We start from the raw sequence: 27,265 nt of genomic DNA on the forward strand, positions 1-27,265 counted from the left end.
CAGGCCCTGAAGATGATAAATAGAAGCCTGACTCATAGTTCTGTGGGAAAGACATGATCTAGAAACAGTACAGGTGTTGGTGAGCATTATAAACCACATAATGCATCCCCTTCTGCTGCTGAGACCTTAGCAGAAGTATTGCAGGGATTGAGGAGCTCCTACAGAAAAAAAAAGCTTTATCAAGAAGATGGGTCTTGAGCTGGCCCTGCACCATAAGTAGGGTGTTCCTAGGTGGAGGTGTGGAGATCAGGTAATGGAATGAAGTGTAGCCATCCAGATCGGTGGGAGGTCCTCAAGCATATGGTTATCAGTACACCAACTTGTGAAAGGCCTCAAATGCCAAGACAATGAGTTTAGGTGTTCTTTGGTAAATAAAGGTGAATTTTTTAAGGTTTTTAAGCAGGAGAATGACCCAATCAATTTCCCTTTCTTACAGTATGCTGGGGGAAATCTTCAGTGAAAAAAAAAGGTCAACATAGAAAACTCACCTGTAATTTGTTTCTGAATTCTCAGGACCTAGCAACTGAGAAAGAATTGGGGTGATAGCTTACTGAGAAAGGGATAGTTAGCAGGGTATTGGATAAAGAAGGGAAACTGGAGGTGTTGCAAAGGGAAGGCAACATGAGTGAAGGCGTAAAGGGAGTGGAATCTGAGGTGTTAAGTTAAAAGTGGCCTATGAAATTTACATGCCCAAAGAAACTTGTAGAAGAAAATTCTGAAGAACTTGAGATTTTGTTCCAATTAAACTGTTTAAATATAAAATTACTAAATGGGGATTTCATAATAGCATGATGTGCCAATTTTTTTTTAAAGATCTCAGAACTTTTTGTCTCATATCTGAATTATTTTCAGGTGTCTATTTTTAAATGTTCAGAATGGGTGCTACATTTTTTTTGAACTGCCAGTGTTAGGAAATATTTAACTTATAATAATTTTTTTACTATAAAACTTTAGAGCAAAAAATTGTAGAGCAGGAAGGATCATCTCTCCTGGCTCCTCACCTTACAGATGATAAAAGTAAGGCCCAGAAAGTGTGAATGACTATCAAGGTCACAGAGTTAAGAGTAACTAGTCCAGGACTAGAGCCTGTTAATTTTTATTTTTAGATACCTTTTCTTATACCACACTGCCCTCCCTCCCTCCCTCCCTCCCTTCCTTCTCTCCCTCTCTCTTTCTTCTATTTTATCTTTTTTGTCTAATAATAGTTATAGTTATGGTGTTACAAAATTTAAATACAGTGTTGTAATACAATTTAACACTAACAAACATTCCCAAACCTTGAGGATTAAAAATTCTGGTGCACACAATAAGTTAGACCCTTTGACGTGGTGGTATTGTAATTTGAACTGGAACTTTAATTTCCTTAGCTTGTTCACTTTTGAAAGTTGGCCCCAGTCCTAGGTTTTCCATTGCTCCTCTGTCCCTTCCTCCCTGTGTGGCCAGCCCTAGACAAAATCAGGAAGAAGCAGGGTTTGTTTCCACCAGGCCTTTCTGCACCTGGCTTCCCTGATTTCTCAGTTCTTCCCTGGGAGTACCTCTGTCCTTCATTAATCAAATCACCTTCATTCTTGCACCAGGGCTCTGGGCCTTTCCGGGAACATGCTTTTCTCTCTTCCCTTCGTCCCTCAAGCCCCTCATACATTTTTTTCTGTAATCCTCAATTGATGTTATCCATCCCAGGAAACTTACTATACTTTATCAGATATTGTCTAGAAACAGATCCTATCTGGCAAATGGGATGGAGGTTAGTGTGGCAGGCCGGTGACTGCCCTTAAACCATGGCATGCGTTTGTTTACTTATTCATTCAGTTATTTGATAGAAGGTATGCTTCATTTAACCGGCTTTACCATGCTTAACTGGGTACTAAGACTCTTTCCTAAGTACCAGGAGGGGGGACTGAAAAAAAGTGTTAAACACGCTTGCCTTCTAAGAGTTTGCAATCTAAGTGAAATTAAAAATTTACCTAAATGCTAAAAATAATTGCAACAGAAGGCACCGTAAGATAAATACTTGGGAGTGACATAGACTTGGCTGATGTGCAGTATACACCCCTGAGGAGCTTTTTAAAAATAACAATTCATGAGCCCCATCTTCTGAGACAGACAGAATGTGGCTAAGTATAGGAAGGCATTTTTCAGTTTGGGGAAAAACCTATAAACCAGCATATAGGCAGCGTGTATTGTCTGTTTCCAGACAATGCCTGTTAAAGTATAGTAAGTTTCCTGGGATGGATAAACCAGAACAGGCTGGGGTGAACCTACTGAGCCAAGGCAGGGGTGAGGGTGGGGAGGCTGAATTGAAAATAGGCTGTCAGATACCCCATTGTCAGCCCTCCTCATTTCAGCATTCTTTGGGGCAGTCGTTTATGGAGCACCTCTGTTAATCATGTGCAATCGATTGCCCATGCATCCTTGCTCACCTTGGTATACAGGTGAGAGGCCAGAAACTGCACGTCATCTGCAGCTGGATGATAAATAAATGACAGAGCTCCCAAATCCTTGTAACTTCCAGGGTGAGAAGAACGTCTTTTGTTCTAATGAGGGTGGCCTCCTGGATGAGGGCAGTCACTAGAAAGACCAGCCATAAGAAGCAGCTTGGCATTTTCAGTCCCACCCTCCATTCTCTTGGGAAGAGAGTAGGGCTGAAAGTGGCATTATGAGCAGTCATGCCTACATGATGAAGTCTTTATAAAATCCCCAAAGCACAGGGTTTGGGGAGCTTCATGGGCAAACACATCCCGACTGTGAGGGTCATGCACTCCCAACTCTGTGGGGACAGAAGCTACTGTGCTTAGGACCTTGTAGGACCTATGTACTCTTCATCCAGCTGTTCATCTGTATCTTTTATCATATCCTTTAATAAACTGCTATATATTAAGTATTTCCCTGAGTTTTGTGAGCCACTTGAGAAAATCAGTTGAAACCAAGGAAGGGGTTATTGGAATCTCTGCTCTATAGCCATTTAGTCCTAGAAGCACCAGTGAGAGCTGGGCTTGCAACTGTCATCTGAAGTTGGGGTGAATGGTAGCCCTGTGGGACGGAGCCCTGAACCTGTAGGATCTGATGCTCTCTCTGGGTAGATAGTGTCAAAATTGAGCTGAGTTCTTGGACACCTTGCTGGTGTGGAGAATTGATTTTGGTGTGGGGAGAAATCTCCACACATTTGGTGGCCAGAAGTGTCAGATGTTGGGAGAAACCTCCACATATTTGGTGACCTGAAACTTTCTTATATGAAAGAAAACTGAGTTTTTCCATCATATTAGGTCTTTAGAAACAGCCTTTCTCTGCATGCAGTTATATAATTATGATGATCATTTTATATACTCTTGCCAGAAATTCCCTGATTTGAGCTTGGAAGCATATGGGGACAGGATGTCTTCCACAAGGGAACTCTGTCTTTCATTTTTTCATTATCTAGAGACTGTGTCTGAAACCATTCCTTTAGGTTAGCATACCCAAGTAAATTGGATCTGATTGAGTTTTGAAGAAATTTGAGTCATTTTTCACTTCCAGAAATACTTACATTTTTAGTGTCATAAGGTATAGGAGTTGGCTTCTCTGGAATATTGTCCCTCTACTGAAGTGAACTTGAGGAAAACAGGTGTAGAGCCAGTCCTGTCTCGGGATCCCTAGCTTCTGCATGTCCATCCTTCCACTTCAACCCACAAACATCGATATCTTAAATAGATTTTCAGATCCCCTATGTGACCATTATAGAGTGGGCTCTAAGCACTATAGTGAACATTTTTTTTTTACCCATTTTCTTACTGTTTAGTCTCTCTGTTATACTTATAGAAATATTTTTCTCTTTGCCTTTTCATAGTGTCCAAATAATCTCTTCTCTAACAGTCAAAAGGCCATGCTGCTTTTGGCTATTTATGCTGTAAAAACACGAGACTAACACATCAGGTAAATTTCACAATCCCCCTTTCTGAGCAGATTGATGTGAATGGAATGTCACATTAATCAAAACAATCTACACCTCCTGTGGAAATTTATGACTTTCACTTACTTAAGTGCTATAGGCTTTCTGTTTCACTACTGATATATTTTGAGCTTTGTTCTTACCTGTGTTGCTACCTGATTTATGTCTTTATTTCTTTTAAAGTTTGTATTTCAGTTATTCAACCTCACATACTTTATTTCCTTCAAAGTAAAATACTATAAATGTTTATCACTATCTATGTTGTACTTTTATTACCATAACTGTCAATCAGTTAGTCGCCAAATATTTATTGAGTATATGTACTAGAAAGAAGCAACTAAAATGAAATACGCTGTTGGCAGACTGAATATTAGTGTTTATCCTGAAATTCACTATTTCAGTTGGCTCTGCTCTAATTGGTTGTTTCATCCAACTCCTTTGACATAGGTTAAATTTTGTGATCCTAAAGTAGTCTTTTTCAAACTAAGAGTTTTAACCCATTATGAGTCCTTAAATCAGGCTCAAGATGGCTGTATTTTTTTAAACAAATAGATTAGCTTAGAACATCTTAAAGTGCATCTCTGGTAGTAAGGGTAAGTGTTTAGAGAAACTTTTGTTTCAGTTGTATACACTTTTGTTCTCCTACACACACATTGGTATATTGAATCACAGTATTAACATGTTTTTCTTATGGTAGGTGGCAGTCAAAAAAAGGTTTAAAAGTCATGTAAGCATTTAAGAACTGTAGAAATGTTCTCCTGACTCACTGACTTAAAAACTTTGATTATTTTCATATGACACCAAAAAATCATGAGTAGAGTTAAGCATTAAGTGTGTTTAAAAGAAACAATGCAAAAAGCGTTATAGAGAACATGCAAGTCACCTTTACAAGGTAGAATCAAGTGTCTAAACAGTATTAGATTTTAAACCTCACAACTGACCCCTGAATATGACATAATAAATTCCAAACTCTGCAGGTCACATCTTCAGGGATGATAATAATCCACTTACAGAGCTCAGAGACCTCTATGCTTGAATTCTCAACTGGCTGTCACAAAAGTGTCTCCTAATAGAGATTCCCTTTGAGAAGTGAAGATAGCCAGTATCTCCCAAGTCCACACAGTCATGTCCCTAACGTAGTAAAGTTCGCAAAAATTGAAGGGAGCTCTTCCTTAGGAAAAGAATGAGCCAGACCCCTACTGGATTATGAAGAGTTCTCTGAGAGCAAGGGCCTTGTCCTTGCCTTGCACGTGTTCCTAGTGTTTAGCAAGTATCTGCACAAAGTGCTCCTTCATTCATTCAGTTTAAGGGTTTGGTAAATTAGTTCTTTTTAGAGATCATTTCCCTGATAAAGTGCTTTCACAAGATCCATTGTCACAGTTTCATGTAGACTTTTTTAAGTCTTATACTTAATTATTGACAATTCACTTGTTAAATTTTGTTCCTTTCTTCCAAAACTGTCTTCTTTATTAGATTTCCAAGCATAGCTGAAATTTCCATCATTCATCTTTTACAAAGTATTATTTATATGCCTATTCTTTCACTTTTTTCCCTCTAAAAACTCTGCGAAACAATTTTGCAGTCATTAAAAATATATATGTCTTTGTGACTTGATAGAACAGAGCAGTCACTCTTTCTTCTGAAGCGCTGTCTTGAGGTGCCAAGGCCTTCTATGAGCAGACTCTTGGCACCAGGGAGTTTATACAGCCATTCCACTTAGCTTAAAATAAGCTGGAGATAAGATGGAGCATTTCTGGGACTCCTTTGGACTTGTGTTTCATTTACATTATCAACTAACAAGCTGTAAATGGCTTCTTTTTTTAATGGAAGTACTTCGTTACTTAGGAAGCAACAAGTGGCCATGGAGTATAACCGGAAACAAGTTCTCCGACACTGCTTTACAGAATGGCAGCACTGGCATGGTGCAGAGATCCTGAAGAGAGAGCTGGCTTTAGCAAAGGAGGAAACTAGAAAGAAAATGAACGAGCTGCTGAAGGCAGCATCACTAGGGAAACTCGGTACAAGAGAGCCATCAGGCATTGGTCTCATTGAGGAGGCAGCAGCCACAGTGGATCCCTCTATAAGAAATGGAGAGGTAATGTTTTTCCTTTGCTAGCGCTTCCTACTTGCACTGAGCTTTGCCCTTGTACAGCCTGGGGATATGTTAACCATTGTCTATTTGCCTTGCCTACATTGTCTAAAAGATGAAAGTTGCTACAGTGCACAAAGGCTGTCTTTCAGTCTCTCTTTATTTTCTTCAAATGAATCTTCTTTTTATAATCACATATAAACTTTGGTATAGTAGTTGAAACTTGGTAGGGACATGATATAGGGAGATAATTTAAAACAACTAAGTGAAAGACTCCTTTAGAAACTAATTTATAAGACATTGTTTACAACTCTTGAACTCTTACTTGATTATCATACATTTCCCTTCTAAATGAGTGTGAAATGTATACGAGGGGAATTTTAAAGTTTTTCTAATAAGAAAAATCATGTGTTAATTATAGTAATTTGGTAGGAAAAATGACAGGAAAAAGAAAAATATGCTGTAATTCCATCATCTGGAGAGAACCAACATAAGATGTTGAGGTATAGCTGTATAGTTTTTTCTCTATTAGGCATATGCAAATTTTTCTCTTTAATATTTAGCTTTTAATTTTCTTTAATCAAGTCATTGAGATATTTAGACTGCCATAATATAGGAAAAGGAAGACTCTGTTTGCTTCTTAATAATATAATTCTGCTTTTCTAAATTTTTTTTTTGCATTTTCACAATATAACATAAGATTTTCTGTGTCACTAAATCTACTTCTGAAACGGTAATTCTCAACTGAGAGTATACCACAGAATCAAACCTACTCAATTAGAATGTTTGGGTGTGGGATACCTGTATTTTTTTGAAGTTCAACAGGTGAACCTAATGTAATAGTCCTGTAATAGGACTGCAGCAGGAAGGGGGTGCTGTTCAGGTCTAGTATACCATACCTTTACTCCCCTCCCTGTGGGGTTTACTGAGGGGTCTATATATAGTGCTACTGGAGGTTCAGGCACTGGCCATAATGATAAAACAAAACTCCCTGGTAAGATGCTCCTACCTTCTGGCCGTTCAGGATATATTATACTACTGGGATCCTTGGGGGGCACTCTGCTGGTATTCCAGGAATACACAGGAGTTTAGGACTCCCATTCCATGTCATCATTTTATAACGGCTGCACGTATCATGAACCATCAGCTAGAATCTGTTTACCTCCTTCTGGATTGCTGGACATTTGTTTCCAATTTGCCACTATTGTAAACAATGCTTCAGCGAATATCCTTGTAGCTCTATCTTTGCACACATCCACAAGGCTTTACTTAGGATAAATAACTAAAAATAAAATGCACATTTAAAGACTGTTACCAGGTTGCCCTTCCAGAAACGTCATACCAAAGAAATGCCTGTATTCCTGCCTGATAACGTATTTTTCATTTTTGCCAATTTGACAGATAAAATATTTTGATGTTATTGTTTCAACATTTGCATTATTTTGATTACTAGTGAGGTTAAACATTTATTTTCCATTTACATACATACATATGTATATGAAAATGGATAGATATTTAGTGATTTGTCTTTTCATGCCCTTGTCCATTTTTCTACATTATTATATTTTTTTTCTCATAGGCGCTCTTTATATTTTTAAGACTGTTGATGCTTTATTATTATAAACTTTGCAAATAATGTTTTCATTTTGTCATTTGCCTTTTTGGTTTATTTATGGTTAAGTTCTTATAAAGTCAATCCTGTCAGTTTTTTCCTTCATAATTGCACTTGTGATATTTGAAAAGCTCTTTGGAGAGGTCTTTACCCACTCCCTTCTGCTCCAGATCCCTCTGCCCATCCATATAATGCTAAGTACTTAACTCAGACATGTGAGGTTAAACTGGGCATGGGAAGGTTCCCAGCTTTGCTTTTTACCCTTATTTCTGCTAGCAAGTAGCTTGATTTTAATTTAGGTTTAGTCTCTCAGCAAAGGGGGTGTCTTGCCAATGGGTTTCAGCCCCCAGCAAGTTCGCTATGGATTCGGTGTGACCAAAGAAATGACTGTAGAATGAATGTTTCTTTGGGATGAAAGGGTTTATTACCTAGCTTGTTCTCCCTGCATAGGTTGAGCACTAGCATCTCTGCCTGTGCCCAGAGCACTGGGCTGAGCTCTCTATACAGTGCAATAATAGCTTATTGCCTATGGGTGTGGAAGCAGTAGCCTAGCAACAGGTCAGTTATATCAAGTGGCTTAAGTTCAGTGAAGATCCTGGCCATAGGAACCCCAGCTTCCCCACACTCCACCCCTCCAGGATTCTCACCTTACAATCTACACACTTTCAATCTTCCGCAATGGTCCCTGTGCGAGAAAGCTGGAGCACTATAACCAGATTCCACAATAGCAACAGAGGATAACAACAACTTAGAGGTAATAACAAAAATTAAGATACAACAAGATTTTGATATAGGTAACAAAAATTATAATAATCCTCAAGCCAGAGGAGGTTCCCAATCCACAAAGACCCTAGGGGTGATAAGACACATTTTATGACAACATAGGCAAATCTTGTCCATCAGGTAGGATGCATGCAAGAGAGTGGTCCTGTAATAGGACTGCAGCAGGAAGGGGGTCCTGTTCAGGTCTAGTATACCATACCTTTACTCCCCTCCCTGTGGGGTTTACTGAGGGGTCTATATATAGTGCTACTGGAGGTTCAGGCACTGGCCATAATGATAAAACAAAACTCCCTGGTAAGATGCTCCTACCTTCTGGCCGTTCAGGATATATTATACTACTGGGATCCTTGGGTGGCCACTCTGCTGGTATTCCAGGAATACACAGGAGGCCAGCTTCCAGGCCTTGTCCCCAAGGTGCCAGGAGAGCCAGCCATTGTTGGTCCATGTGTCAAAAGGTCCAAGGCCACGTCCACTCAATGGAGTCCCCGGGGTTCAGTGCAGTTGGTGCTGGCAGCAAGATACTATTCTGGTGGCCGAACCTCGGCTTAAGTGATCTTCTTGGTTTGTACTTGCAGTTTAGGGGAGGCAGCCCATATGTGTTAATATGTCTAAGGAGTTCAGGGCTCCCTTTCTGGGTCTCTCATTAAAATGCCATAGCATGGTCCATAAGCGGACTGACCATACCATAGACTGTTGGTATTAGTCACCCACTGAGGCACAGGCAAAGCTATGGGCAGGTGCCTAGCATGTCCCCTCAGAACTGATTTCACCACACGAACTCTCAGTCTGAACTCACCTGCAGTGGTCTGCAACCACAGACCCTGCAGGATATCAATCCCCAAAATATCTCAGGGATAGGAGATATATATACACAGTATACACTTTTGGGGATAGGTGTCCTATTCCCAAAGGGATTTGGGGTTATTTCACTCTGATAGCCTTACCCCCATATCCATCTATGATAGTGGGGGTTCTGGGGAACCAGTCAGGGTTACCATGAATCAGTGAACATCAGCCCCAGTGTCCACCAGCTAGGACACGTTGTATATTCACTGGGGACCAATGAATAGCTATTTTAACATGTGGCCTCCGGTCCCCCCCTGGTCCCTCAGGGCAAGTACGACCTTCCCCTCAGTTGAACTGTGTTCCCCAGTCATCTTCCTGTGTGGGCTCAAGGGAGGTTGGTTCACTCTCCAGCAGGAAGTCTTGCAAACACACAGGCCGGACTCGTGGCTCTGTCTCTGACCTCTGCATCTTTGATCTTAATGGCTGTAACTGCTGCTCTGGTTTCAGTTGTTGCCATAGCTCCAGTAAGATCCTATTTTGCTTCCTGTCTAATTTCTTTTATTTATTCATTGATATTTATTATTTGTTTATTTATTTATTTATTTTACTATGGTATCATTAATATACAATCACATGAGCAACACTGTAGTTACTAAACTCCTCCCATTATCAATTCCCCACCACATACCTCATTATAGACACTGTCCAATAGTGTAGTAAAATGCTATACAGTCACCACTTGTCTTCTCTGTACTATACTGCCTTACCCGTTCCCCACCCCCAAATTATGTGTGCTAAGCATAATGCCCCTTAATCCCCGTATCCATCCCTTCCCACCCACACTCCCCAGTCCCTGCCCCTTTGGTAACTCTAAGTCCATTCTTGGGTTTTGTGAGTCTGCTACAGGTTTGTTCCTTCAGTTTTGCTTTGCTATTATTATATTACACAGATGAGTGAAATCATTTGGTACTTGTCTTACTCCACCAGGCTTATTTCACTGAGTATAATACCCTCTAGCTCCAACCATGTTGTTGCAAATGGTAGGATTTGTTTTCTTCTTATGGCTGAATAATATTCCATTGGAAATGTGCCACATCTTCTTTATCCATTCATCTCTTGATGGACACTTAGGTTGCTTCCATTTCTTGGCTATTGTAAATAGTGCTGCAATAAACATAGGGGTGTATATGTCTTTTTTGAATCTGGACTCCTGCATTCTTAGGGTAAATTCCTAGGAGTGGAATTCCTGGGTCAAATGGTATTTCTATTTTGAGTTTTTTGAGGAACCTCCATACTGCTTTCCACATGGTTGAACTAGTTTACATTCCCCCCAGCAGTGTAGGAGGGGTCCCCTTTCTCCACATCCGTGCCAGCATTTGTTGTCTTTTGTATGTTGGCCATCCTAACAGGTGTGAAGTGATATCTCATTGTGGTTTTAATTCGCATTTCTCTGATGATTAATGATATGGAGCAACTTTTCATGTGCCTGTTGGTCTGAATTTCCTCTTTGGAGAAGTGTCTGTTCATATCCTCCAACCATTTTTTAATTGGATTTTTTGCTTTTTGATTGATGAGGCGTGTGAGCTCTTTATATACTTTGGATGTCAACCCCTTGTCGGATATCATTTATGAATATATTCTCCCATACTGTACAGTGTTCGTTTGTTCTACTGATGGTGTCCTTTGCTGTACAGCCTTTTAGTTTGATATAGTCCCACTTGTCAATTTTAGCTTTTGTTTCCCTTACCCAGGGAGATATGCTCATGAAAAAGTTGCTCATGATTATATTCAAGAGAGTTTTGCTTATGTTTTCTTCTAAGAGTTATATGCTTTCCTGACTTACATTCAGGTCTTTGATCCATTTCGAGCTTACTTTTGTGTATGGAGCTAGTAATCCAGTTTCATTCTTTCATGTAGCTGCCCAGTTTTGCCAATAGGGGAGGTTGTCACTTCCCCATTGTATATCCGTGGTACCTTTATCATATATTAATTGACCATATATGCTTTGGTTAATTTCTGGACTCTCTCTTCTGTTCCGTTGGTCTCTGGGTCTGTTCTTGTGACAGTACCAAATTGTCTTGATTACAGTGGCTTTGTAGTATAGCTTGAAATTGGGGAGCGCAATTCCCCGAGCGTTATTCTTCCTTCTCAGGATTACTTTATTCAGGGTCTTTTGTGCTTCCATATGAATTTTAGAACTATTTGTTCCAGTTTGTTGAAGAATCTGTTGGAATTTTGATAGGGATTGCATTGAATCTGTAGATTGCGTTAGGCAGGACGGCCATTTTGACAATATTAATTCTGCCTACCCAAAAGGATGGGATGAATTTCCATTTATTAGTGTCCTCTTTAATTTCTCTCAAGAGTGTCTTGTAATTTTCAGGGTATAGGTCTGTCACTTCCTTGGTTAGGTTTATTCCTAGGTATTTTATTCTTTTTGATGCAGTCGTGAAGGGACTTGTTTTCCTGATTTCTTTCTGCTAGTTCATCGTTAGTGTATAGGAATGCAACAGAGTTCTGTGTATCCTACAACTTTGCTGAATTCAGATATTAGTTCTAGTAGTTTTGAAGTGGATTCTTCAGGATTTTTTATGTACACTATCATGTCATCTGCAAACAGTGACGGTTTAACTTCTTTACCACTCTGGATGCCTTTTATTTCTTTGTGTTGCCTGATTGCCAAGGTTAGGACCTCCAGTACTATGTTGAATAAAAGTAGGGAGAGTGAGCATCCTTGTCTTGTTACTGATCTTAGGGGAAAAACTTTCAGCTTCTCACTGTTGAGTATGATGTTGGCTGTGAGTTTGTCATATATGGCCTTTATTATGTTGAGTTACTTGCCCTCTATACCCATTTTGTTGAGAGCTTTTATCATGAATGGATGTTGAATTTTGTTCAATGCTTCTTCAGCATCTATGGAGATGATCATGTGGTTTTTGTCCTTCTTTTTGTTGATGTGGTGGATGATGTTGATGGATTTCCAAATATACCATCCTTGTATCCCTGAGATGAATCCCACTTGATCATGGTATATGATCCTCTTGATATATTTTTGAATTTGGTTTGCTAGTATTTTATTCAGTATTTTTGCATCTATGTTCATCAGGGATATTGGTCTGTAGTTTTCTTTTCTTGTGGTGTCTTTGCCTGGTTTTGGTATTTAGAGAGATGCTGGTTTCATAGAATGAGTTTAGAAGTATTCTATCCTCTTCTATTTTTTGGAAAACTTGAAGGAGAATGGCTATTATATCTTCTCTAAATGTATGATAAAATTCAGCAATGAATCCATCTGGTCCAGGGGTTTTGTTTTGGGGTAGTTTTTTGATTACCAATTCAATTTCATTGTTGATAATTGGTCTGTTTAGATTTTCTGATTCTTCCTGGGTCAGTCCTGGAAGGTTGTACTCTTCTAGAAAGTTGTCCATTTCATCTAAGTTATCCAGTTTGTTAGCAAATAGATTTTCATAGTATTCTCTAATAATTCTTTGTATTTCTGTGGTGTCTGTAGTGATTTTTTTTTCTCATTTCTGATTGTTTCTGTGTATAGATTATTTTTTTCTTGATAAGTCTGGCTACAGGTTTATGTATTTTATTTTCTCAAAGAACCAACTCTTGCTTTCATTAACTTTTTCAATTGTTTTATTCTCAATTTTATTTATTTATTATCTGATCTTTATCATGTCCCTCCTGCTGACTTTGGGCCTCATTTGTTCTTCTTTTTCTAGTTTCAATAATTGTGAATTTAGATTATTTGTTTGGGATTGTTCTTCCTTCTTTAAATAGGCCTGAATTGCTATATACTTTCCTCTTAGAACTGCCTTCTCTGTGTACCAAAGAAGTTGGGGCGTTGTGCTGTTTTTGTCATTTGTCTCCATATATTGCTTGATCTCTGTTTTAATTTGGTCATTGATCCATTGATTATTTAGGAGCATGTTATTAAGCCTCCATGTGTTTGTGAGCCTTTTGTTTTCTTTGTACAATTTATTTCTAGTATTATACCTTTGTGATCTGAGAAGTTGGTGGTACAATTTCAATGTTTTTAAATTTACTGAGGCTCTTTTTGTGGCCTAGTATGTAGTCTATTCTGGAAAATGTTCCATGTGCACTTGAGAAGAATGTGTATCCTGCTGCTTTTGGGTAGAGAGTTCTGTAGATGTCTTTAGGTTCATCTGTTCTAATGTGTTGTTCAGTGCCTCTGTGTCCTTACTTATTTTCTCTCTGGTTGATATGTCCTTTGGAGTGAGTGCTGTGTTGAAGTCTCCTAAAATGAATGCATTGCAAGAGGCGGAGCCAACATAGCGGCGTGAGTAGGACAGTGGGAATCTCCTCCCAAAAACATATATATTTTTGAAAATACAACAAATACAACTAATCCTAAAAGAGAGACCAGAAGACACAGGACAACAGCCTGAATACATCGACACGTGTGAGAGCCCAGCGCCTGGTGAAAGGGGTAAGATGCAAGCCCCGGCCGGTGGGACCCCAGCACACCTCCCCCCAGCTCCCGGTGGGAGGGAGAGGGAGCCCAGGACTGCTAAACACCCAGCCCCAGCCACCCGCACCAGAGCACAGACACAGTACATGTGTGGAGGGCTGGAAACTAGGGAAACAGGGCAGCAAGACCTCTGAGAGAGTGCCGAAGCTGATGCCCCTGTGACAAAGAAAAGCCAGTGCTCTTTGAAAGTCTTAAAGGGACAGGGATTTAACAGCTAGATGGAAACAACACAGGTCACAGCCCAGTGGCTGGAAATTACAGGGAAAACCGGGCGCACTAACCCCCCGGGCAAAAGCTCTGAGAACCCTCACGGAGGTAAACAGCCAAACAGTCCCCCCCCCTACTGTCCATTACCCCTCCTGGCGCTGCGAAAGCAGAGAAACAGCCTAAGGCAAAACACACCCACAGAAAGGCAGAAAGGAAAATTCCTACACTTCGGCTGGGCAAGACACAAAGACCCAGCCTACACGCAATTACCCAACACAAGCCACTAGGGGTCGCAGTTGTCCCAGTAAAGAAAGGCCAGTAGCAAGTGAAAAGTTTGACCCTCCCAGCTGACAGTCAATAGCACCTGTCAACATGAAAAGGCAAAAAAATATGATCCAGACAAGACTAACCCAGACACCTTCGGCATCTGCTACATCGTCCCCTGAGAAGGAACCTGGGGAGATAGATTTAGCCAGTCTTCCTGAAAAAGAATTCAAAACAAAAGTCATAACCATGCTGATGGACTTGCAGAGAAATATGCAAGAACTAAGGAAGGAGAATACAGAAATAAAACAAGCTCTGGAAGGACTTCCAAACAGAATGGACGAGATGCAAGAGACCATTAATGGTACAGAAAACAGAGAACAGGAATGCAGAGAAGCTGATGCAGAGAAAGATAAAAGGATCTCCAGGAATGAAAGAATTCTAAGAGAGCTGAGTGACTAATCGAAAAGGAACAATATACGCATTATAGGAATACAAGAAGAAGAATAGAGAAAAAGGGATAGAAAGTGTCTTTGAAGAAATAATTGCCGAAAACTTCCCCAAACTAGGGGAAGAAATGGCCTCTCAGACCACAGAGGTACACAGAACTCCCATGACAAGGGATCCAAGGAGGGCAACACCAAGACACATAATAATTAAAATGGCAAAGATCAAAGACAAGGACAAAGTATTAAAGGAAGCCAGAGAGAAAAAAAAAGGTTACCTACAAAGAAAAACCCATCAGGCTATCATCAGACTTCTCAACAGAAACCCTACAGGCCAGAAGAGAATGGCATGATATACTTAATGCAATGAAACAGAAGGGCCTCGAACCAAGACTACTGTATCCAGCACAAATATCATTTAAATATGAAGGAGGGATTAAACAATTCCCAGACAAGCAAAAGTCGAGGGAATTTGCCTCCCACAAACTACCTATTCGGAGCATCTTACAGGGACTGCTCTAGATGGGAGCACTCCTAAAAAGAGTACAGAACAAAACACCTAACATATGAAGAAGGGAGGAGGAATAAGAAGGGAGAGAAATAAAGAATCATCAGACCGCGTTTATAATAGCTCAACAAGCGAGTTAAGTTAGACAATAAGATAGTAAAGAAGCGAACCCTGAACCTTTGGTAACCACAAACTTAAAACCGCAATGGCAATAAGTTCATACCTTTCAATAATCACCCTGAATGTAAATGGACTGAATGTACCAATCAAAAGACACAGAGTAATAGAATGGATAAAAAAGCAAGATCGATCCATATGCTGCTTACAAGAGACTCACCTCAAACCCAAAGACATGCACAGACTTAAAGTCAAGGGATGGAAAAAGATATTTCAGGCAAACAACAAAGAGAAGAAAGCAGGTGTTGCAATTCTGGTATCAGACAAAACAGACTTCAAAATAAAGAAAGTAACAAAAGACAAAGAAGGACATTACATAATGATAAAGGGCTCAGTCCAACAAGAGGATATAACCATTATAAATATATATGCACTCAATAAAGGAGCACCAACATACCTGAAACAAATATTAACAGAACTAAAGGAGGAAATAGAATGCAATGCATTCATTCTAGGAGACTTCAACACACCACTCACTCCAAAGGACAGATCCACCAGACAGAAAATAAGTAAGGACACAGAGTCACTGAACAACACACTAGAACAGATGGACCTAATAGATATCTACAGAACTCTACATCCAAAAGCAACAGGATACACATTATTCTCAAGTGCACATGGAACATTCTCCAGAATAGACCACATACTAGGCCACAAAAAGAGCCTCAGTAAATTCCAAAAGATTGAAATCCTACCAACCAACTTATCAGACCACAAAGGCATAAAACTAGAAATAAACTGTACAAAGAAAGCAAAAAGGCTCACAAACACATGGAGGCTTAACAACACGCTCTTAAATAATCAATGGATCAATGACCAAATCAAAATGGAGATCCAGCAATATATAGAAACAAATGACAACAACAACACTAAGCCCCAACTTCTTTGGGACACAACAAAAGCAGTCTTAAGAGGAAAGTATATAGCAATCCAAGCATATTTAAAAAAGGAAGAACAATCCCAAATGAAAGGTCTCATGTCACAATTATGGAAATTGGAAAAAGAAGAACAAATGAGGCCTAAGGTCAGCAGAAGGAGGGACATAATAAAGATCAGAGAAGAAATAAATAAAATTGAGAAGAATACAACAATAGCAAAAATCAATGAAACCAAGAGCTGGTTCTTCGAGAAAATAAACAAAATAGACAACCCTCTAGATAGACTTATTAAGAGAAAAAGAGAGTCAACACAAATCAACAGTATCAGAAACGAGAAAGGAAAAATCACGGCGGACCCCACAGAAATACAAAGAATTATTAGAGAACACTATGAAAACCTATATGCTAACAAGCTGGGAAACCTAGGAGAAATGGACAACTTCCTAGAAAAATACAACCTTCCAAGACTGACCCAGAAAGAAACAGAAAATCTAAACAGACCAATTACCAGCAACGAAATTGAAGCAGTAATCAAAAAACTACCAAAGAACAAAACCCCCAGGCCAGATGGATTTACCTCAGAATTTTATCAGACATACAGGGAAGACATAATACCCATTCTCCTTAAAGTTCTCCAAAAAATAGAAGAGGATGGGATACTCCCAAACTCATTCTATGAAGCTAACATCACCCTAATACCAAAACCAGGCAAAGACCCCACCAAAAAAGAAAACTACAGACCAATATCCCTGATGAACGTAGATGCAAAAATACTCAACAAAATATTAGCAAACCGAATTCAAAAGTACATCAAAAGGATCGTACACCATGACCAAGTGGGATTCCTTCCAGGGATGCAAGGATGGCACAACATTCGAAGTCCATCAACATCATCCACCACATCAACAAAAAGAAAGACAAAAGCCACATGATCATCTCCATAGATGCTGAAAAAGCATTTGACAAAGTTCAACATCCATTCATGATAAAAACTCTCAGCAAAATGGGAATAGAGGGCAAGTGCCTCAACATAATAGAGGCCATATATGATAAACCCACAGCCAACATTATATTGAACAGCGAGAAGCTGAAAGCTTTTCCTCTGAGATTGGGAACTAGACAGGGATGCCCACTCTCCCCACTGTTATTTAACATAGTACTGGAGGCCCTAGCCATGGCAATCAGACAAAACAAAAAAATACAAGGAATCCAGATTGGTGAAGAAGTTAAACTGTCACTATTTACAGATGATATGATACTCTACATAAAAAACCCTAAAGACTCCACTCCAAAACTAACAGAACTTATATCGGAATACAACAAAGTTGCAGGATACAAAATCAACACACAGAAATCTGTGGCTTTCCTATACACTAACAATGAACCAATAGAAAGAGAAATCAGGAAAACAACTCCATTCACAATTGCATCAAAAAGAATAAAATACCTAGGAATAAACCTAACCAAAGAAGTGAAAGACTTATACTCTGAAAACTACAAGTCACTCTTAAGAGAAATTAAAGGGGACACTAACAGATGGAAACGCATCCCATGCTCGTGGCTAGGAAGAATTAATATCGTCAAAATGGCCATCCTACCCAAAGCAATATACAGATTTGATGCAATCCCTGTGAAACTATGAGCAACATTCTTCAATGAACTGGAACAAATAATTCAAAAATTCATATGGAACCACCAAAGACCCCGAAAGGCCAAAGCAATCCTGAGAAAGAATAAAGTACGGGAGATCTCACTCCCTAACTTCAAGCTCTATTATAAAGTCATAGTAATCAAGACAATTTGGTACTGGCACAAGAACAGAGTCACAGACCAGTGGAACAGATTAGAGACTCCAGAAATGAACCCAAACATATATGGTCAATTAATATTTGATAAAGGAGCCATGGACATACAATGGCGTAATGACAGTCTCTTCAACAGATGGTGCTGGCAAAACTGGACAGCTACATGTAGGAGAATGAAACTGGACCATTGTCTAACCCTATACACAAAAGTAAACTCAAAATGGATGAAAGACCTGAATGTAAGTCATGAAACCATAAAACTCTTAGAAAAAAACATAGGCAAAAACCTTTTAGACATAAACATGAGTGACCTCTTCTTGAACATATCTCCCCGGGCAAGGAAAACAACAGCAAAAACGAACAAGTGGAACTATATTAAGTTGTAAAGTTTCTGTACAGCAAAAGACACCATCAATAGAACAACAAGGAACCCTACAGTATGGGAGAATATATTTGAAAATAACACATCCGATAAAGGCTTGACGTCCAGAATATATAAAGAGCTCACATGCCTCAACAAACAAAAAACAAAGAACCCAATTAAAAAATGGCCAGAGGAACTGAACAGACGGTTCTCCAAAAAAGAAATACCGATGGCCAACAGACACATGAAAAGCCACTCCACATCGCTAATTATCAGAGAAATGCAAATTAAAACTACAATGAGGTATCACCTCACTCCAGTAAGGATGGCTACCATCCAAAAGACAAACAACAACAAATGTTGGCGAGACTGTGGAGAAAGGGGAACCCTCCTACACTGCTGGTGGGAATGTAAATTAGTTCAACCATTGTGGAAAGCAGTATGGAGGTACATCAAAATATTCAAAATAGACTTACCATTTGACCGGGAATTGCACTCCTAGGAATTTACCCTAAGAATGCAGCAATCAAGTATGAGAAAGACCAATGCACCCCTATTTTTCTTGCAGCACTATTTACAATTGCCAAGAATTGGAAGCAACCTAAATGCCCATCGATAGATGAATTGATGAAGAAGATGTGGTACATATACACAATGGAATACTACTCAGCCATAAGAAAAGGGCAAATCCTACCATTTGCAGCAACATGGATGGAGCTGGAGGGTATTATGCTCAGTGAAACAAGCCAAGCGGAGAAAGAGAAATACCAAATGATTTCACTCATCTGTGGAGTATAAGAACAAAGGAAAAACTGAAGGAACAAAATAGGAGCAGAATGACAGAACTCAAGAATGGACTAACAGGTACCAAAGGGAAAGGGACTGGGGAGGATGGGTGGGTAGGGAGGAATAAGGGAGGGGGAGAAAAAGGGGGGTATTGAGATTAGCATGCATGGGGGGGTGGGAGAAATGGGAGGGCTGTACAACACAGAGAAGACAAGTAGTGACTCTACAACATTTTGCTACGCTAATGGACAGTGACTGTAAAGGGGTATATAGGGGGTACCTGGTATAGGGGAGAGCCTAGTAAACAAAATATTCATCATGTAAGTGTAGACTAATGATAAAAAAAAAAGCAGTTCCTGTGTGGTGACCTCCAATGAGTTCCACACAATGGTATAAAGGGCATATCAAAGTGTAGGCAAAGGGTCTGTTTGTGTTTATACAGAGGATCAAAGCCTAATTTGGCTACCCAGAAAATGAACTAAGATACGATATGAAAAAGAACTTCCAACATCAGCACTCTCGGGAAGACTCATGCCAGAAGATGACCATCAAAAAACCCCAACAAAGATCCATGCACTGCTACAGGTGTAGATGAACTCATCCCACCAGTTCCGGGACTTGCCATGGGAATGAAGAGATATCTAAGCTGGCCTGTGCATACAGTAAAACAACAAATTTGACTGGATCTAAACTGTTGGAACTCAACCAAGAATTAGGAGCAGTGCAAGTTGTAGCGCTCCAAAATCTTACAACTACAGACTATCTACTGTTAAAAGAACATATGGGATGTGAACAGTCCCCAGGAATGGGTTGTTTTAATTTGTCTGATTTCTCTCAGACTGTTCAAGTTCAGTTGGACAATATCCACCATATTATAGATAAGTTTTAATAAATGCCTAAGGTGCCTAACTGGTTTTCTTGGTTTCACTGGAGATGGCTGGTAATTACAGGTATGCTTTGGTTACGTAACTCTACTCCTATTATGTTAATGTGTGTGCGCAATTTAATTAGTAGTTTAAAACCTATACATGCTGAAGTTACTCTACAAGAAGATATGTCAAAGAAATAATCAATCTTCCCATGTTTTCTTCCGCCTGCTATTTCTATAGCTTTTCTTCTTCCTTCCTAATTATAACCGTTAAGTAGAATTTGTGCCTCATATCGAATTCACCGAGTATCATAATTCTTCCAAGTGGTAAAGACACCTCAAGACAAATGCTGGGCATAGAAGCCACAGGGCATAAAATATGCAAAGAAGTAAAAAGCTATCCTTTTCAAACAATAAGGCTTCTCTCTCACTTACCAACTTAACATTTCCCTGTATGAACCCAGAAGATGACTGGTTAGCCAGAGACGGGTAAGATTCCTCAAGGGAGGAACAACCTAAGACAGGCACAGTCGCAGGGGGGCCATCAGGTGAGAAATTGGGGATCAACAGAGGTGAGGCTTAGAACCTCCCCCCCTCTATTCTGAGAGAAATCTGCTGCATATGTGGATGTTTTATTGCCCCTGTCTAGCTTGGATTAACACATAGTCTACAGGCACACACCTGATCATCTACATTTGCTCTCTTACAACACTAAAATGTGTTTTCCACCTTTATCTTGTATCTACCTACCACTTCAACATTTTATTAAAAATAATAATAGAGAAATGTGGTATCCATGTATAAATCAAGTATAAAAATCAAATGAATACTCATATTTGAACTGTTTATAGTTCATAATGCATTATCAAAACCAAAAGCTTCTGTGATGACTGCCCTTGTAATGTTCACAATGTAACTTATTCACTATGTAAGAATTTGTTCTCCATGTAGGAACTTGTTCGTTATGCTTCAGAAGATTGGAGACTGACGACAATTAGGCTTGGGGTGTATTAGTGATTGTGCATTGAGCATTGACCCCCCTATACAGAATTTTATTGTGGTTAACAACCATTTGATCAATAAATATGGGAGATGCCCTCACAAAAAAAAAAAAAGTACACACTTCCAATTGTAAAATAAGTAACCGGGATGTAATGTATAGGATAAGGAATATAGTCAAAATATTGTAACAACTTGGTATGGTGATAGCTGGTACCTAGAATTATCATGTATATAAATGTTGAATCACTGTGTTGTACACCTGAAACTAATGTAATACTGTGTGTCAACTACCCTTCAATAAAAAATACGTATGTAAAAAAAAATGAATGCATTGCATTCTATTTCCTCCTTTCTGTTAGTATTTGTTTCACATATATAGGTGTTCCTGTGGTGGGGGCATAGTTATTTATAATGGCTATATTCCTCTTAGACTGACCCCTTTATCATTATGTAATGTCCTTCTTGGTCTCTTGTTACTTTCTTTGTTTTGAAGTCTATTTTGGTAGTACTGCAACACCTGCTTTTTTTCCTCCCTATTGTTTGCATGAAATATCTTTTTCCATCCCTTCATTTTTAATCTGCGTATGTCTTTAGATTTGAAGTGAGTCTCATATAGGCAGCATATAGATGGGTCGTGCTTTATCTACACTGTAACTCTGTCTTTTGATTGGTGCATTCAGTCCATTTACATTTAGGATGATTATTGATAGATATGTACTTATTGCCATTGCAGACTTTGGATTTGTGATTACCGAAGGTCCAAGGGCAGCTTCTTTCCTGTCTAGCAGTCTACCTTAACTCACTTATTATGCTATTATAAACACAGTCTGATGATTCTTTTTTCTCTCCTTTTTCTTCCACCTCCACTCTTTCTGTTAGGTGTCATATTCTGTACTCTTTGTGTATCCCTTGATTGACTTTGTGGGTAGCTGATTTAATTTTGTATTTGACTACTATTTAGTTGCCCCACTTCCTTGCTGTGCTTTTATTTTCTCTGGTGACAGCTATTTAGCCTTAGGTACACGTCCATCTAGAACAGTCCCTTTAAAATACACTGTAGAGATATTTTGTGGGAGATAAATTCCCTCAACTTTTGCTTGTCTTGTAATTGTTTAATCCCTCTTTCTAATTTAAATGATAATGTTGCCGAATACAGTATTCTTGGTTTAAGGCCCTTCTCTTTCATTGCATTGAATATATCATGCCACTCCCTTCTGGCCGGTAAGGTTTCTTCTGAGAAGTCTGATGATAGCCTGATTGGTTTTCCTTTGTAGGTGATCTTTTTTTCTCTCTCTGGCTGCTTTAAATACTGTGTCTTTGTCTTTGATCTTTCCCATTTTAATTATTGTATGTCTTGGTGTTGTCCTCCTTGGGTCCCTTGTGTTTTGGAGATCTGTGGTCTTCGATGGCCTGAGATACTATCTCCTTCCCACAACTGGGGAAGTTTTCACAAGTTATTTCTTCAAAGACACTTTCTATCCCTTTTTCACTCTTCTTCTGGTACCCCTATAATGCAAATATTGACCGTTTGGGTTGTTTACACAGTTCTCTCACTATTCTTTCATTCCTAGAGATCCTTTTATCTCTCTCTGCCTCAGCGTCTCTGTATTCCTGTTCTCTGATTTCTATTCCTCTATTAACAGTCTCCTCCACCTCACTTAATCTGCTTTTAAATCTCCCTATTGTTTGTTTCATTTTTGTTATCTCCCTCCTGAATTCATCACTTACCTCTTGAATATTTTTCTGTAGCTCCATCAGCATGATTATGACTTAAAATTTAATTCTTTTTCAGGAAGATTGGTGATTTCAGTCTCACTGAACCCTGTTTCTGGTGTTTGAAGGATTTTGGATTGAACAAGGTTCTTCTGCATTTTCCTAGTCCTGGAGCAATGGGAGTGGTTGCCAGAGAGTGGCATGCGTGTCACTTGGGAGAACAAAGTCCCTTCCTGCTTCTCAGTCACCGTGCCTCTCTCTACTGTCTGTGCTGGTTCTGTGCACAGGGAGCAGTCTCTGGGTTAATCCCCTAAGCTGCCATGGGCAGGGCAGCCCTCGGGATGGCATGGGCGCTGGCAGAGATCACAGGTGAGTGGCACGGGTTCTGCCATGAGAACAAAGCCCCTTTGTGGCTCATGGTCTCAGTGCCTGTTTTGCTGTCTGTGCCAGTCAACCGTGCCCAGGGAGATTCCTCTTCATTAAGCTGTGTAGTTGCTGTAGGCAGGGCTGCCCTGCAGCTGGTCTGCAGCAATGGCAGGGACAACTGGTTTGTGCACATGTGCTGGCACGGAGAAAGGAGAAGCAGGCTGCTTATCACAGTGAGAGGCCTCGGGGTTGTGTTGCCAACCAGGAAGATAGGGCGCCTGAAGTTCCTGAAAGTTCCCAGACTGCTGGGCTGTGTGTGCCAGGAAGATTTTGTCCACCTGTTAAACTCTTCCCCTTTCAGACTTTTTTTTTTCTGTAGCTTATTTTATTGTAAGAATACAGTCTATAATACATATGACATATAAAATAAACACTAACAGACTGTATTATCAATAAGACATCCAGTCAACAATAGGCTATTCGTAGTTAAGTTTAGGGAGTTAAAAGTTATATGCAGATTTTCAGCTGAGCAGGACAAGATCCTTACCCTCATGTTATTCAACTGTCAATGTTTTTTTGTTTTTTTTTTTCTGAGAGGGCATCTCTCATATTTATTGATCAAATGGTTGTTAACAACAATAAAATTCTGTATAGGGGAGTCAGTGCTCAATGCACAATCATTAATCCATCTCAAGCCTAATTCTCATCAGTCTCCAATCTTCTGAAGCATAACGAACAAGTTCTTACATGGTGAACAAATTCTTACATAGTGAATAAGTTCTTACACGGTGAACAGTACAAGGGCAGTCATCACAGAAACTTTCGGTTTTGATCACGCATTATGAACTATAAACAATCAGGTCAAATATGAATATTCGTTTGATTTTTATACTTGATTTATATGTGGATCCCACATTTCTCCCTTCATTATCATTATTATCATCATTTTTATTTTTAATAAAATGCTGAAGGTAGGTAGATGCAAGATAAAGGTAGAAAACATAGTTTAGTGTTGTAAGACAGCAATTGTAGATGATCAGGTGTGTGCCTGTAGACTATGTGTTAATCCAAGCTAGAAAAGAGCATTAAAACATCCACGGATGCAGATTTCTCTCAAAACAGGGGGGGTGAGGTTCTAAGCCTCACCACTGTTGATCCCCAATTTCTCACCTGATAGCCCCCCTGCGACTGTGCCTGTCTTAGTTGTTCCTCCCTTGAGGAATCTTGCCCGTCTCTGGCTAACCAGTCATCTTCCGGGGCCATACAGGGAGATGTAAAGATGGTAAGTGAGAGAGAAGCCATATTCTTTGAAAAGATTAGCTTTTTACTTCTTTGCATATTTATGCCCTGTGGCTTCTATGCCCAGCATTTCTCTTGAGGTATCTTTACCACTTGGAGGAATTATGATACTTGGTAAATTCAATATGAGGCACGAGTTCTATTTAAGGGTTGTAATTAGGAAGGAAGAAGAAAAGCTACAGAGGTAGCAGATGGAAGAAAACATGGGAGGATTGATTATTTCTTTGACATATCTTCTTGTAGAGTAACTTAAGCATGTATAGGTTTTAAACTACTAACTAAATTGCGCACACACATTAACATAATAGGAGTAGTTACGTAAGCAAAGCATACCTGTAATTACCAGCCATCTCCAGTGAAGCCAAGAAAACCAGTTAGGCATCTTAGGCATTTCTGAAAACTTATCTATGACTTGGTGGATATTGTCCAACTGAACTTGAACAGTCTGAGAGAAATCAGACAAATTAAAACAACCCATTCCTGGGGACTGTTCACATCCCATATGTTCTTTTAACAGTAGATAGTCTGCAGTTGTAAGATTTTGGAGCGCTACAACTTGCACTGCTCCTAATTCTTGGTTGAGTTCTAACAGTATAGATCCAGTCAAATTTGTTGTTTTACTGTATGCACAGGCCAGCTTAGATATCTCCTTCTTCATTCCAATGGCAAGTCCAGGAAACGGTGGGATGGATGCAGCTACAACTGGAGCATCGCCTGAATCTTTGTGGAGGTTTTTTGATGATCATCTTCTGGTATGAGTCTTCCAGAGAGTGCTGATGTTGGAAGTTCTTCATATCGTATCTTAGTTCATTTTCTGGGTAGCCAAATTAGGCTTTGATCTTCTGTATAAACACAAACAGACCCTTTGCCCACACTTTGATATGCCCTTTATACCATTGTGTAGATCTCATTGGAGGTCACCACACAGGAACTCCTTTTTTTTTTTTAAGAGAAAGGAATATTATCAGAAAAGTGTACCTCCAGAGCCAATCATCTGACACCCTTTAAGTGATCAAAATTAAGGATATTTAAAGCATGCGTTAATCATTGATTTACCATTAGTTTTATCCTATCAAGGAGTAATCACCCTTTTCTTTCTTTTTCTTTTTTTTTTAAATCTTTAATCTACACTTACATGAAGAATATTATGTTTACTAGGCTCTCCCCACAGCAGATCCCCCCTATAAACCACTTTACACTGTCCATCAGCATAGCAAAATGTTGTAGAATCACTACTTGTCTTCTCTGTGTTGTACAGCCCTCCCCTTTCTCCGTCCCCCCCATGCATGCTAATCTGAATACCCCCTTTCTTCTTCCCCCCCCTTATCCCTCCCTACCCAACCATCCTCCCCAGTCCCTTTCCCTTTGGTCCCTGTTAGTTCATTTTTGGGTTCTGTGATTCCGCTGCTGTTTTGTTCCTTCAGGTTTTCCTTTGTTCTTATACTCCACAGATGAGTGAAATCATTTGGTATTTCTCTTTCTCCGCTTGGCTTATTTCACTGAGTATAATACTTTCCAGTTCCATCCATGTTGCTGCAAATGGTAGGATTTTCCCTCTTCTTATGGCTGAGTAGTATTCCATTGTGTATATGTACCGCATGTTCTTTATCCATTCATCTACCGATGGGCATTTAGATTGCTTCCAATTCTTGGCTATTGTAAATAGTGCTGCGATAAACATAGGGGTGCATCTGTCTTTCTCAAACTTGATTGCTGCGTTATTAGGATAAATTCCTAGGAGTGGAATTCCTGGGTCAAATGGTAGGTCTGTTTTGAGCATTTTGATGAACCTCCATACTGCTTTCCACAATGGTTGAACTAATTTACATTCCCACCAGCAGTGTAGGAAGGTTCCCCTTTCTCCACAGCCTCGCCAACATTTGTTGTTGTTTGTCTTCTGGATGGCAGCCATCCTTACTGGTGTGCAGTGATATCTCATTGTAGTTTTAATTTGTATTTCTCTGATAATTAGCGATGTGGAGCATCGTTTCATGTGTCTGTTGGCCATCTGTATTTCTTTTTTGGAGAACTGTCTGTTCAGTTCCTCTGGCCATTTTTTAATTGGATTATTTGTTTTTTGTTTGTTGAGGCATGTGAGCTCTTTATATATTTTGGACGTCAAGCCTTTATTCGATCTGTCATTTACAAATATATTCTCCCATACTGTAGGGTTCCTTGTTGTTCTATTGATGGTGTCTTTTGCTGTACAGGAGCTTTACAACTTAATATAGTCCCACTTGTTCATTTTTACTGTTCTTTTCCTTGCCCGGGGAGATATGTTCAAGAAGAGGTCACTCATGTTTATGTCTAAAAGGTTTTTACCTATGTTTTTTTCTAAGAGTTTTATGGTTTCATGACTTACATTCAGGTCTTTCATCCATTTTGAGTTTACCTTTGTATATGGGGTTAGACAATGGTCCAGTTTCATTCTCCTACATGTAGCTGTCCAGTTTTGCCACCACCATCTGTTGAAGAGACTGTCATTTTGCCATTGTATGTCCATGGCTCCTTTATCAAATATTAATTGACCATATATGTTTGGGTTCATTTCTGGAGTCTCTAATCTGTTCCACTGGTCTGTGGCTCTGTTCTTGTGCCAGTACCAAATTGTCTTGATTACTATGGCTTTGTAGTAGAGCTTGAAGTTGGGGAGTGAGATCCCCCCTACTTTATTCTTCTTTTTCAGGATTGCTTTGGCTATTCGGGGTCTTTGCTGTTTCCATATGAATTTTTGAATTATTTGCTCCAGTTCATTGGAGAATGTTGCTGGTAATTTGATAGGGATTGCATCAAATCTCTATATTGCTTTGGGCAGGATGGCCATTTTGATGATATTAATTCTTCCTAGCCATGAGCAGGGGATGAGTTTCCATTTGTTACTGTCCCCTTTAA

General features: G+C 39.5%; 1 protein-coding gene across 2 annotated transcripts in view; it reads left to right on the top strand.

The window, feature by feature from the left end:
* Positions 1 to 27,265, top strand: part of CCDC191 (coiled-coil domain containing 191) — a 101,297-nt gene that overhangs the window by 33,674 nt on the left and 40,358 nt on the right. For both annotated transcript variants that reach the window (XM_073231647.1, XM_073231648.1), the window contains one exon: positions 5,771 to 6,020. In XM_073231647.1, the coding sequence (XP_073087748.1) occupies positions 5,771 to 6,020 (250 nt within the window). The remainder of the gene's footprint in view (positions 1 to 5,770; positions 6,021 to 27,265) is intronic.

Source organism: Manis javanica, chromosome 3 (genome assembly GCF_040802235.1).
Source record: "Manis javanica isolate MJ-LG chromosome 3, MJ_LKY, whole genome shotgun sequence".
Taxonomy (NCBI): Eukaryota; Metazoa; Chordata; class Mammalia; order Pholidota; family Manidae; genus Manis; species Manis javanica.